This window comes from Plectrocnemia conspersa, unplaced genomic scaffold (genome assembly GCF_051122295.1).
Source record: "Plectrocnemia conspersa isolate PC_06_02 unplaced genomic scaffold, ASM5112229v1 ptg000010l, whole genome shotgun sequence".
Lineage (NCBI taxonomy): Eukaryota > Metazoa > Arthropoda > Insecta > Trichoptera > Polycentropodidae > Plectrocnemia > Plectrocnemia conspersa.
In genome coordinates, this window is record NW_028277174.1 from 26,176,146 (window position 1) to 26,191,927 (window position 15,782).

Genomic DNA, 15,782 nt, shown 5'->3' on the forward strand with positions numbered 1-15,782 from the left:
TGGCGCTTGTCTTATCTCTTAAGAATTATTTCGAGAATTCGTTGTGTATTTTGAAATTTGTTTTCCAAACTTGCGAACGAATGCCTCGAGCGAATTCCAGTGATGGGTTTTTGCAGCAAATTTTATTATATCAGTTACAGCTCTTAAATTTCACAAATCAGGCACTATTGTTACATTAATTCAAATGCTTGAAAGGTGATTATATCATAAAATCTTTGAACGTTTTACATCAATGCGACATCAAGGAAAAATATCAGAAATCAGATTTAACGACTTTTGAGATAGATGCAACAATAAACATTTATATTATTACGTTATTTATATCCTTATTTCATATACAATATTATTTATAAATAATACATGTCTTTATTTGATGTTAAAATATATAAAATATAAATCAATTGAGTTAACAACCAGAAGTGCCAAATTTGGAACTCTTATGACATCCTTATAAAATTTAACATACTTTAAAATAATATTAATTTAAATTACAAAAGTTGATTACATTATATATCTTTAATTTTGTATGTCGCAAAGATCAAGTTAAACTCTTAGAGATTCAATGTGACTGCTTGGCTGGACCAGATCGGATGATCGAAATGGAAGTGTTTGTTATTTTTTTGGCTTTTTTGGATTCAATTCTATTTCAAATTAAAATCGAAGGAAACAGTTCTAAAGAATATGATTTATTGCCTAATTTAAATGATTTGGGGATAAACTTTATGTTTTAAATATATTACTCGACTTTTAATCAGTTTTTAACTTATTCATTTAATGGATTGCATAAGTTCAGCAACAATGGAATTTGTAGTTTCACTAGTTGCTCAAATCAGAGAACGCGTCTTGTTTTAAATTTACGATGCTCACATTCTATCGTTATTGCTACCGTTCCCAATAGATCCCGCTTAGCTTTGTGTTTTCCAATAAATTTCAAGTACTACTTGTAGAAGTGATTTTTATACGACAGTAACAGAAAAAGAGGAGCAGATTTTTTAAATTATCTAAATGATTTGAGGTAAAACTGTAAGCTTTGTTCTGTTTTTACAGGTGTATTTTTTCTGAATTGTATTAATCAGGCAACAATAAAACTTGATAAGTCTGATTCGCTGAGGAACAGTATTTGTCAATGTAAATTTAAAAGCACGCACATTTTTTTATATGTGTCTTTTACAATATACAAATTAGACTTCATTTTTGATTTTCTACTGTACTTCGTACTTTTAAACAGCCCGCTAAAACGCTTCTTTTTAAACACAAAAGATAAATTAGTTTTTATCATTTTTTTAACCGATATTTTACTGTAGAGGTTTCAACCACATACACAATTTAATACATAATATCTTAGAGATCATTTTTACGACCATTTTAAACAAATTAAATCCTGTTTTGGCAGTAAGGCTACCTACAGCATTTCTCACAATAGAAGAGATCTCGTGACAAAATAATTGCGATAATAATTAAAAATTTTTGACGGACCACCTAATAGCATCGTCCCAAGACATTAATCAATCACCTATAACTATCGCCGAAAAAACTACTTTTGTGTTTTAAAAGGACGCCTGCTAGACAATTCATTTTACCCTGTGCACATTACTATTGTTCTTCTACTCTGGTTATCGATCACCGGAGTAGCCATCTGGACCGTTTCTTTTAATGCGTATGCGTGTACGTGTCTAAGAAGCGATGCAATTGGCTTGCAATGATTCTCATCTGCGATTTTCCATAGCTGTTTCGAACCAGTGTGGCACTTAGTCACAAAGGAAAGAGACGCTACGGAGTCACAGCAGCAGAGAGGAGGACTACGATACGAGAAACATCAACGTATCTTTCATAAAAAGCACATCGCGACATATCCTAGCTGCTTCGCTGAAATCACAGCCGACAATAATACAACTCGACACGCCACCATTTCACCCATATCACCCAATTGCAATGTCTACATCTATATACGTGTATTCATTTATATATTTTTATAAAATAAACTTTTTTCGGCGTCTATTTGGCTGCAAAGTCGTACACCTACTTAACGCTACTATTTTATATTGTCTTTACATAACTTCCAAATATATTTTTTAATTAAATTATATTTTAAAAGACAGCATAAAAATATGTCACATTTGTTGCTAGAAAAAAATATTTTTTATTACATTATATAGCATTAGATATTCGACTGAATTGCCTGATTTTTGCAAATATTTTATTCCGGTGTCTTATGAATATTTATTCTAAAAATGAGTAACACATAATAAATCAGTCCTTTGCTAAAAAGTTTAATTGAAAAAATACTCATTATTAGGACTTTGCCTTCTAAACCTTCATCCATGCTTTTCGAAAATAAATAAAGAGGAATAAAAAAATATTTATTGCTTTAAATATAGTGAATGATTTTTATTGTCATTCTGTTTTATATGACGTGTTAGTTTTATGAGATTGTAAAATAATTTTAAGATCGTTTTTATCATTGGCACGATTAATATCTGTTCAGATCAAACGGATGTTATGAACATACATACTCATATATATATTTTTATGATTATTGCCATTTCATTCAAAGTTTATGCGTATTTTTTATTAAGATACGTGCGTTATTTTTACTTAAAAATGAGTGTAATACATAAAAATTAGATCATATGCAAAAAAGATCATGGTGAATAAATTTAAACGAAATATTTTTTTCAAATGGTCATACCCATTAAAACAAATTTAATATTGCGATAATTGGAACTGAAACCTTTTTTTATAATCATTATAAAAATAAATTTGAGCACTACTACAGTTTGAGAGTATTTCAGGGGCAAAAACTTTTTGGAAAGACCTTTAAGAATTAATATAATCGCGGAAATACATAGATAAATAAAACGGTAACTTATCATATAAAATCAGATCACGTGCATTACAATTAAACTGGTTTTTAATCTAAAGCGCAAGCTTTGCCCATTTTCTCCCAATAAGTGGCAATAAAAATATTCCAAAAATAATTTACTATTAAAAAACACACATACCTAAGTCGTAAATTTATCATACGTGTAATTTATTACCCATTACGGATGTTTGCTTACAAACAAAAATTCGCCTCGAGCTACCGCGTTTTCTAATCTCCAATCCAAGTCATTCAAAAGACAGCGATCTCGGGCTAAAATATTTGTCGCACGTCAATCAAACATTTATTTATGTTGTATAGGTACTGAATGACACGTTTTGAGATGCCCTGTGTAGATATTTAAATCGGCGATTAACCAACTTTCCAAGGCGATTACATCGCCTGTGTAAATATTATTAATATGTGTATATACAGTCAGTATCTGTCGTTGACACGGATCCAATCATATAATTTTGTTGTGATGTTATAACAACATAATTGACATGATTGGATCGTAATTAGAAACTGTGGAAATTGGTTTGACGAATAACCGTTGACGGCGTATCAAAGGCTTTTAGGTACTTTGCATGAGTAAAAAGGAGGGAGTTTTGTATAATATTATATGTTAATAACGTGAGCGAGCTCATATTGCGTTTTTCAGATTTATGAATTAGCATATTTTCATTTAATCATATTTCGCAGCTTAGATTAATAATTATTATTAATTAATTTGACATATTCTATTACACTTAATTAATATTATGTGATGATTAGTGCCGTACTTCAACGCACAGATTTCTTAATTAATTTAAAGCTCGGTTCAGATATTATCATAAAATAGCTAAGATTTGTAAACTTTGATTTCAATTGAATACGAAAATTTAAGGCACTGTGCTTTTAAATATATTTATTCAAACTTATAGGATGAAACAAAAATAAAAATATAATAAAAAGTTGAGCGTCCGTCATACGCATTCGCTGCTCAGCTGCGGTACCTCACAGCAGTGAAACGCCAGCAATATTTTTAATTTTTTAACTTTATATTTTATTATAACGTACAGTTTTTTTATAACTAAATTACGACTTACAATAAGTGAGAATTTAATAAAGAACATCTAAACCAAATTTTGACCAATAGGAGAGCGCAAAAAACAATTATCCCTTCTCAGAAGTCAAAAATCCACGTCAAAAGCAATAAAATCGTGTCGGTGCCGTCGCAGTGGGAACGCTCGTTACCGAGCGTTCCCACTGCGACGGCGCCGACACGATTTTATTGCTTTTGACGTGAATTTTTGACTTCTGAGAAGTGATAATTGTTTTTGCGCTCTCCTATTGACCAAAATTCGGTTTGATTATACTTTGATTAACTTTCTTATATTATAAGTCTATACTAATATCGGTAAGAATAGCCATCATATTTTTAAAACTTAGTGTAATATCGAAATGCATACAAACTATGGAGCAATATGTGAGGTGCGATGTCTATCTGTACTTATTCTTCCGCTTAGTTTCCACTGAGAGACGATTTGGCTTAGTTTATAATTTGGCCTAACCAAATAAAAGTTCTAAAACTATAATTAATTTAAGTTAGGTTTGGGTTTGAACAGCAAATAGACGTTTCGTAACTGTGAAATTAAGCTTCATAGAAATTTTAGAGCAGCATATTAGCGCCTATCAGTTAAATTATATTTTCGGTAGTAAAAATATGTATTGACTGGTGAAAATGTATTTGGACTTTGGACCAAAAAATACACATTCACTGTAGCATTTATACATCGGATGTAAATAAATAATGATTAGTATATAAAATATATATATGACTACATACAGAAAAGTAGAAATCATATAATTGTACTAGCACCTGCCAGATAATTTATATATTCACTGGTAAAAATGTGTTCCGATATGATTTTACTGAAATAAAATATTTAAAATAATATTTTCTGAATAGATTCGAGACTATTGTCACAATGAATCCAGTTGTCAAATTACTGATAATACAATCTATAATAACATTAAATTCATATTATTCAGCTGGTGCTGTAATGATAAGTATATAGAACGTATGTCCGTATCGTGTGCTTTTGAGCTAATAGTAGAAGCGTAAACCCAAACTTTTTTTCTCTAATATGAATAATTATAAAATGGATAGCTATCGAACTGACTGTGTTAACGCAAATATCCCTCAAGCATTTTTTGTGAATTTTGGCACAAATATATTGCATTAAAAATCTTTAATGATTAACCAAAACCAACTAAGAATATTGCAAAGAAATTAAAAAACTTGAATCAAATAAAATTAGGTTAATAAATAATACATATCATTAATTAATTATTATTTCTGTTTTATTGTACTTCTTATTTTTTTTTATTTTTAAATTTAATAATCAATATTTTAAGTGTACTTTTATATTTTTCTAAATGTATAAGTATATATATTATATTTACAATTTTAATATATCAAATTGTCCCCACAGAATATGTTGTAACCATATATTGTAACCATATTACGACAAGTGAGAATCGATTGAAGCATATCTAAACTGAATTTTGACCAATAGGAGAATGCAAAAAACAATTATCACTTCTCAGAAGTCAAAAATCTACGTCAAAAGCAATAAAATCGTTTCAGCGTTGTCGCAGTGGGAACGCGAGCGTTCCCACTGTAACGGCGCTGACACGATTTTATTGCTTTTGACGTGAATTTTTGCCTTCTGAGAAGTGATAATTGTTTTTGCGCCCTCCTATTGACCAAAATTCGGTTTGAAAATACTTTGATCAATCCTTTAATATTAAAAGTCCATAGTAATATCGGTAAGGATAGCTATCAAATGTTAAAAACATAGTATAATATCGAAATGCAGACAAGCTGTGTAGATATACGTGAGATGCGTCTGTCTACACTTATTTTTCCGATTATTTCCCTCTGAGAAATTAGTTGGCTTAGTTTGTATTTTGATCTTGACTTAATGAAAGTTCTAAAACTATAATTAGTTTTAGAAATTAGATTTGGGTTTGAACAGCAAATGGACGTTTCGCAACTGTCAAATTGAGTGTAATAGACATTTTAGAGATGCATAGCGCATCAGTTAAATAATATTTTTGCTGCTTAAAATATATATCTACTCGTAAAAATGTATAAGGACTCGCTAGTGAAAATATAACTATATATTATACATATTCACTGTAATATTTATGACAGTGAATATGTATTTTTTTCTTCTTCCGCTTATTTTCTTCTGAGAGATGAGTTGAATTTGTTGGTTTTTCGTACTTGACCTAATGAAAGTTGTAAAACTAATTAGTTTTAGAACCTTTATTATGTCAAGTAATAAGTCTAAAAATATTAATTTATTGTATAAAGTTAAGTTTTTCAAGGTAAATATATCTACCTTTACATAAACTATGCTAATATGGAATAATTTAATTTAGTTGGTTTTCTAATTATTTATCGCAAAGGAAAAAATTAAGTTTAACTCTTGACGCTTCAAAGTGACTTCTTTGTTGATACAGATCAAAGTGAGAGCTGCTTTATTTATGTTTTAAAGCTCTTGTCTAGTAATCTAGATGTTTTCCTACAGAACCTTAAACATTGTTTTGTTTTAGTACTATTGGGTTGCATAAATATGGCAATAATGGAATTTCTTGTTTCACTATTTCTTATCTGCTTCGTACGAACTGTTTATTGTGAATATTTTTCATAGTTATATAACGATTTTATATGTTTAAAATCTTTATATAATATCATTATTTGTGTCGTTTACAACATATACCATTTTTGCACTACTTTGATCTTTTCAAGCATGCCGCTAAAATGTGTGCTAAAATTCATTTGTTTCTACAAATCTTTAATTGGATATTGTACAAGTTAATTGCAACGCAGTGGAAACTGATGGAAACTAATTCATATTTTTTAAGTAATAATACAAATTGATTTCATTTCAATATCGTATAGAAAATCTCTATAGTTAGTTGTGTTTAAAATAATATAAGCAGAATAAATGATACAAAAAAATACGAACTGGAATATAAAGTACAAAAATAATATAAAACATAAAAAATCCGAATATCAATTTCATATTGAAATTGTAGTATTATTACATAAAAATATAAATGGTCCTAAAAATTCGTTTTAGATTTTTCCTGAAATTATATGGCAAATATAGCAAAATTTAAGATCAATTCCAATCACTCATTTTTCGAGGTTAATCTGCCCATTTAACTCACATGAGCAGTTGCCACATTATAAAAAAATAAATTCCTACTTTCTTTAAAAACATATGCTTAAAGTCACGTGATTTTTGAAATACTCGATTGACGAAAATCGATTTTGGCAGCGCGTGAATGAAAGAAAAAGTATGAATGAACAACTATTAATAAACGCTTCCTACGTAGAGATGCGAAAGTCATGAGTGATTTTCTAAAATTATTTCTAGTCGGCCATGAATTTTGAATGGCGGATTTGCGCCAGTAATCAAAGAGCATTTCATAATATTTGATTTTCATAACCAGATGTTTCGGCCGGCGAACTTGGCAGTTAACTCAGTTAAAAATGGGAACGGTTCAAAAACTCGAAACTGACCTTGCGACGTTGTGAGGATATGAAACGCTTTTCGAAAACCTCTCTCGGATATTTTGGAATTTTTCAATGGTGGCATACAATCAAGACTGAGCAATAACACATGCAGTGACATGGCGTGTTTGTGCACTTCATTGCATTCAGGTTTGACATGCGTGACGTGAAGGAAATCATATAGTTTAATTTCGAATAAATAAACACGTCCGATGCATGACTTTTGCGTGATAAATATATTTTTTTCAAGTTAAAAAGTATAATACAAAATTACATTAAATAAATTTAATTTAATTTATTTATATCACTTGAATAATGCACACATTTTCTCTAAAGCTTTTGAATTACTTTTGTAGTTTTGTTCTGTCTTTAATTAGTTCATTATTACAGTAGTAATTCGCATCGCAGATCTGCCAAAACTTTACTTATTAGACTAATGTTATACGGTCTTGATTGTATATATTTTATCGTTGTTTCTTAATTGAATACGTTCCTCATATTTCTAAGTTTATTATTTACCCCTTTCTAGAAAATAATTTACCAGAATTAATTATTCACAATCTCAAAATATCGTAATCATCACGAAAGACATTGCATGAATTTTTACAGCCTCCTTCTGGTGACTATCATACTTTTGAAGTATATAATCTGTGTAAAAAATGTTGCAATGTTTTATACTCAAAGTAAATAAAAATATCGCCAAAATGAATTCTTTGAATATAGCTCGCTAGTAAGTAGCATTAGGATTCATTGCTTGAAGCGCTCTTTTAAGATACTGAGGGTGGTGTCGACAATCCGTCGTTAGTCACCTCACAATTGCGAGAGTCGCGATTGTTTCTCTTATTCTTCACCGTTGCGCCCAAGACGTCAATGCTCGATAATGCTAATCTTACACGTTTGTGTTTTATTTATTTATATTATTACACATTCAATATTTATTTTGGAATATCTCAATAATATTTATTTTCGAAAAAAATATTTCTCATATACTAATATATTTTTACTCACGTTAAAAATAACATAAATTTAATTTAAGTTATAAACGTCTATGTAAATATTATAAATTAAAAAATATGTAAATACTGCATCATAAATTTATACGTGTTAGTCCTTTAAAATTATTATTTTTTTATTCTTTGCTTCTGATAAGAATGAAAAATATTTGTAGTCGTTTTAATATATTAAAATATTTTTAGTTTCTTTGCTTCTGCTAAGAATGAAAAGTATTTGTAGTCGTATTCAACAAATAAAATCTACGCGGGATTTTTTCGATACTACCGGTATTTAATCTTGTCATACCGGTAGTATCAAAAGTTTATTTTTGCCCCAATACCGGTATTACTGGTATCGGTATTTCAATCCATAGTTACGCGTTTATCTATCGGTGTTTTTTCACAGTAACCAATGTTTGATTAACCGCTACAATTATTGTCTTTAAATCTCATTCTATCGTTTTAAAATATTTTAAATAATGGTAAACAGTACTTTTTAACCGCACGATTTATGATTTATTTATTAAAAATAGATTAGAAAAATATAATATATCAAAAGTATAATATATATTACAAAGGATTATAGCAAACCAAATTAGTAATATACTAAAATTTATCAAAACTACATATGCACAATAAACATCAAAATAAAACCCATTTAATCTAAATTGTTTTAGATTAAAAATTAATAATTCTAGAAAATATAAATTTAATACAAAAGAATCCTTACTTTATTGTGATTTTTATTATTTTGAAACATTTCCTATGAGAAATTCGTTCCTTTTTTTTTATTATATCATACTTTATTCATACTCTTACTGTTTTCATTCAAACTGATTTAACCTCCTGTCTTTAATTATATGTGAGACGCAATCAGGATAATACTTTTCTCAGACTCTTCAATACAAATATTATACATGAATTCAGAGCACTTAAAAATCCGAAAAAAAGTCAATTTAATTGCACCGTAACGTTAAATTTAATTCTTTTAAATATACAAATAACGGTTAAATTAAATTTTAATTTATTTTTACCTACTCTTTAAATGTCTTGTATTGATGTTGTCAGGACCATTTTAGTGTGTATTTTTCTGTAACCCACGAACTATGTAAAACTTAGCAACCTATTAGTCTATCTTTCTTAACTCTTTTACCAATCGTTTATAATGAATCATTAAATAAAATATTAAGATATCTTCCAGCAGTTTATAATAAACTTATTCAAGTACAATATTATGCAAAAATTACTTCTCGAAATCATAAAAATTCAAGATACATTCCAATTTTTTTATTAGCTTCTGAAATTGTAGAAAAAAATCTTGGAATGGCCCTGAAATAGTTCTTAAATAAACTGATATTTGGGCCAATATTAAAAAAAACTTTAATTATTACAAACACAATAAAAAATATTTTCTCCTGCACCTTTTCTTCAATCTTAATTGTAGAAAAACATACAAAAAAATATATAATATATAAGAAAAGAAAGTTACGTTAGCAAATATCATAGGCACACCATGAATATAAAGCAATATCGTACAATTTCATAGGAATGCAGATACACTACAATAATAGTACTTATTGTAAATAATTTGCAATAAAATTGTCTTGTAGAGTTACAACATACTATGCAGAATACATAATTATTAACATAAAACGTGATGTCATAAATAATAATAATGTTGGAAAATTTTACTCACTGATGACTTTATTACAGAAAAATATTATTGCCAAATAACCGTAAAATTTTAATTAAAACTTACTCATCCGTTTTATTACATTAAAACACATGTGTAGGATTAAATTATATGAAAAGCTTGTGTTGAGTCATTACTATTTTATTTTCAGATTCGTTACAAATTTGTGACGTGTAACTTGTTAAAAAAAATATTTAAAAGAATAACAGTGTTAATAAATTAACCTTGGTGGTCTTCTTTTAATAAAAACCTTACAAAAGTAAATAAAAAAATTCTCGAACGAATTTCACTGGTTGACATTAGATCATTTTTTATACAAACAAAGTAAATAAGCTAGTCGTATATTTTGTGGCATATTGCTTTATTATTTTAAGCTTATTAATATTTTATAATATTTAGTAACAGGAACAGTTTTTCAGAATCATTAATAACAAACGCTATGTATTGCTTCAATATTTAAATGACATTGAATAAATAATTTTTCTGTCACGCCCTTTTTTTTTAAGATTTAAATGCATCATTCTGTGATACAATAAATTGAGATACACCTTGTAATCTGATTTATATTATACACATAACATATCATTGTGAAATCGTTCGAATTTTTAGCTCGACAGAGCCGTTAAAATCCTATTAAGATATTAGTAAAGTACCCAGCGCATCAAAAGCTCGCGCACGCCGGAGCTTTCGCTCGGAACAAGTTTGCATCATCACGCTTGTCTCTCGGATGAAGATGTAAGTAACCGGCAATCATCTATCAAGAGCTTACCGGATCGTGCATAATGCACAAGCACACACGAACGCGACAGTATAATTTTCTTTGATACAAAAGGTGCGTCGCCCCTGGTTTCCGATAGTTAGGGAACCGGCAGTCCATTGTAAAAGGTGACTGGCGCCTAATGAATCTACAATGTGTAATGATTCGATTATAACGATTCAGTACATCAGGGGTGTCGATGGTTTTATTTATTCAAACATATCACAAATATTTTTAAATAAATCTACTGAAAAAAAACTATTGTGATGGTAAATATGAAAAAAAATATTGCTGCTAGATATTGAATAAGTCTTTGATACGGTATCACACAATAATATATTTTTTTATTATTTAAAAGTATTCCATATATTATCAGCTAAGTCATAAATATTCCTAAATTTATAGACTACCCTAACATTCTTAGTGTTCTTAAAGTTGCAACTTGAACCTATCAAACTTGTATAATATTAAGGTCCTAGCATTGTCCGCATGCGGCAAAGGGTGCTAAATTTGATTTAGTTATGACGGAAAAGTACGGGTGACGTGTGCGCCAAATGTGGGACAGGGTTTCATTAAACGGCCGTAATCGCCAAGAACTGCCGACGCCGGTCGTAAAACCGGGAACCATTTAAGTTGTAATCGAAATAAGTTCGGCTCGTTTATAATAGACACGCCAATAAATCTCTGATGAATTTACGATATTCCCATTTGGCGTTTGCACGCCGGTTCGGTGCAGGGGCGCTGACGTCTTTCGCCGCTAAAGGTTCAATGCTAAACCTATAAATAAAACATTGATTTCGTTTATTTGCGTATGTTATGTAATAACAGCAGGGTTACCAGCTTTACATACTTAAACATATACAATTAAAATCATATCGTCGTTTATATTTTAAACTTCCAAGATTGCTAAGAAAATATTTGCGAATTAGGATCTTCAATCTTAAATACATGGTTCATCAATTAGAGCACTGCAGAATAACGGTGTATGTCGGCGAATTTAAAATAATGCTCGATAGAGCCATTTTAAGCGCTTTTGCTGAAAATGACGCACCGAGCATGGGAAACAAAACGTATTAAATCATAAACTTTGTCATACCGGATGGAAGCTTAACCTTTAAAAGTCCAAAGACATCGATCCAAATGCATCTATTTCATGCCCAATATATTTTATATTTTTTTAAGCCATTTCAAATGACTTGATGATAAAATTTTCTGTATTTTATTTTATTAGCTACTCAAAGATATTTTTTATAAATATTTATGATTGTCCTCACTATCATTTAGATTTATAGATATTGATTTTAATGAAGTATTTTTATTTATAAAATCAGAAATAAAAATTGTAATGTTCCGAATATTTTTATATGCTAGCCTAATAGTTACTTTTTTATTTAGGATCATATTTATGCCCCCCTTAATTTTAGGCAAAAAAATGCATCTCATTTAGTGAAATACTATGAATCTAATTGAAATCGAAATACTAAAAAATCGACCACTGACTCGGCAACTTTTGCTCCCCTCCCCCCCCCCCCTTAAAAAATCTAAAATCATGCTTCTAAGCCAAAAAATTTTTGGTTCTCTTTTAAAAAATTTTATCCCGAAAATATTTATATAATTTTATTATATTAATTTTTTTTAAATGCTTACATTACAAAACACGATAAAACTTTTGAGTTAACCCATATTTATTTATTACGTAATACATTTAAATAGACTTGGCAACTAAAGGGTTAATAAACCAAAAAAAAGTTAATCTTAGATATAAAAACATTTATATTTAAATTTGCAAACATCTTTTCAAAGATCAAACAGTTTCTAAATGATTAAAAATCATACTAATATTACATAATAATAACTAGACTTTCAGTTTTAAAACCACTTTTTTTCAGTATTGACTTTGTAAAAGAAAATGTATATACTTACTATTAATAATTATTTTAGAAAAAATACCATAGTTATTTTTTAAGTTAAATGATATTCCACAAAGCATTAAATTAATGAATAATAAATACCATTAAACATTTTCGATATGCAAAATGTTTGTATTTACCTAAAAAAAAAAATTTTTCATTTTCAAAAATGATTTGTAATATCAGAGCTTTTAACAAATCTAAAACTATGTTGCAAACTTATTTTAATAACATAGATATTTGCAAAACGGTAAATTAATGTAGAAAATGTGCCACTAGCATATATTTAAACTCATATTTTTTAAAACAATAAAATCTGATTATTGAAAAATTCTTTTAGCTATTTATTTTCTATTTTTTTATCTATTTATTGTTGAGATATTTCTGCAATTTCTTGTTAGATATTTTTAAATGAATATTCAACTAAAATACCTTTTCGTAATTAAAAACGCATATAGTTTTTTTCGAATTGATGAAAAAGATCAAGAAATTGCATCTTTATTTCCGCAAATAGAGAAATATTTAAGCACTAACTCTCTACAAAATTTAAAATTTTCACAACGGTCTAAAAATTATATAAAAAAAAACTATACGATTAGGAAATGTTGTGAAAAACGAAGTTATTCTTAGACGAATAAACAAATCGAAATTATATGAATATTACTTAAATTAAAACTGGAATAAAATATTTGATTATAAATTAATTGATCTTATAAAAATAATAAAATTTTATAAAATACTTCTTCAATCTTAAGATTATAATACATAAAATATTCAGACACAATCATTGACATATTTTTATTATAAATCAATACCGAAATTAATACAACAATATCACATACATTATTTATAGACAAGGTTAAATAATTTATATACCACAAAATTATAACGGCCTTGTGTTATACTTTGCAATACTATTTTTAACTAATTTTCAAACCACTACTTTACAATATGCAATTTAATAATAAATCACTATATATGTATGTACAATATACAAAGCTATTCTGAGCTGAAGATGATATATTGTTTTTAAATTAAGTATTAATCTAGATTAACTATTTTATAACTCATGAAAATAAAAATATATTGAATCTTAATGAACTGACACTTTAATTTTAAGCCTTTTAAATGTAAAGTAAATAATATGTTTCTATTCAGACAATTTCCTCAAAATGTTTTCTTTCTTGATTGCCAAATGGCATTCAACTCAAATTTCTAAAGCCGCATCTTAACTTTCCACTCCAAAGCATTACCACAACAATGGGACGATAAACTTGAACTTTTAACACAAATAAATATAACACTCCGCGTGATACAATCCCATATATAAACACCATCCGATATATTAAACATATGATGTGTAATCTTAAAAAAAACGACATCGCCCAAGTCCATTATAGTTTTCATCGGGCGATATAAATTTTATTTTATGTCTCAATTACAAACAATTAACGCCATAACGGCCGATCGTTTCGAACGTTGAAAGCTTTATTTACAACGTCTCAGGTAACTTCAAAGTTGTGTTTTCAACGTTGAACTCGGTTGAATAACACATTTTCCTTAGTCTGCTACACCTGCGGGGCAATCAGAAATAACATTTTTACGACTTGTCATCTCTGCTGTAAAAAAACATAATATGTGAATAAATTTTCATTGTGACTTTTATGACTATTTAGACAGAAATAAACATAGAAGAATACATATTGCGTAAAAATTATAATTTTTTTGCAATTTAAAAACAATACTGTATCGAGTGAATTATTATTTATTATAAACTCAACAGCCGATTTTTTTAAATATGTTTTATACTGGTTTAATGAACATGCACGATACAATAATTTAACTTTTTAAAGTACAGTTATACACCCTTGATTATCTAAATAATAATAAAAATAATACTATATACTGGACTCTTTAAACGCTGTATATATTTATATTTTAATTTGTTTTATTTATAATTACTTTTCCTTGTTCACAGGCTATCGGTCTGAACGGTGTGATCTCGCAATGGTCCTCTCCCGGCTCAGGGCCCGGAACCGGCTCGTACAGATGCGGCTCCGGTTTGGTATCAGGACTCTTCACCAGAAATCAACTTCCTTTGGGATACACTTTAGTAGCCACTCTACCTCCTGGCGCTTGCCGCATCAACATCACAGAAATACACCATTCCAACAACTATCTTGGTAAGTAATAAAAATTCTAAAAATACAATTTGAATACGACTCTCAAATTTTATACTTAAATAAAATAGACATTTCATGCTTAATAACATAATATAATGATAGGGCATCTAGAATAGTAAAATAGGAAAACATTGACTGATGACTGCATTTTAATTGAATAATGACACACAATCGGCCCTTTTTAATTATTGCACCCAAGAGGTACCGATCTAGTAATAGGTCGTCACGATTCGATATGTTATTTGGCTCGGCGCTCTATTGCCGTTACGCCTTTTGAACAATTAGTAAATTAACCACGGCGAGTCTGGGTGGTCTTCTTTTTCTTCCAGAGTGCAAGACAAAGAAGCGGCTGAGATGTAGGGCGATCGCCTATAGATTTCTGAAAACGCACAGAACTAATCGTGCTTCGGCATGGAATCCTTTGAAGTGAAAAATCAGATTCTTAGATAGAAATGGCATATTTGAGGAGTGGAATTTAACGTTAGCTTTTTTATTAATTAGTTATTAATTTACGAGTCGTTGATGGAAGCTGTGGTTGTAAAAGTTTTGAGGGGGGGCTGAAGTCTTCTATGAAACTCTGTTACTTTTCCAACTTCCAGGTTCAAAGTTTTCGCGGAAGATTTCAAAAAAGGTTTCAAAGAAATATTTTTATTAAACTTGGCGACTTTAGCTTTCTATTCATAAGCTTATTGACACGACATAAAATAAATGTTAACGCTACCAGCAAGCTGCGACTATATCTGAAATGACTGGAAAAATCTGAAATGACGTCCCTGATTCTTAACCGAAAATTCTCTCAAAGAAAATCTAAAAA

General features: G+C 28.9%; 1 protein-coding gene across 5 annotated transcripts in view; it reads left to right on the top strand.

The window, feature by feature from the left end:
* Positions 1–15,782, top strand: part of loh (thrombospondin type 1 domain containing lonely heart) — a 263,706-nt gene that overhangs the window by 238,586 nt on the left and 9,338 nt on the right. For all 5 annotated transcript variants that reach the window (XM_088194947.1, XM_088194948.1, XM_088194949.1 and 2 more), the window contains one exon: positions 14,764–14,968. In XM_088194947.1, coding sequence (XP_088051073.1) covers positions 14,764–14,968 — 205 coding nt within the window. The remainder of the gene's footprint in view (positions 1–14,763; positions 14,969–15,782) is intronic.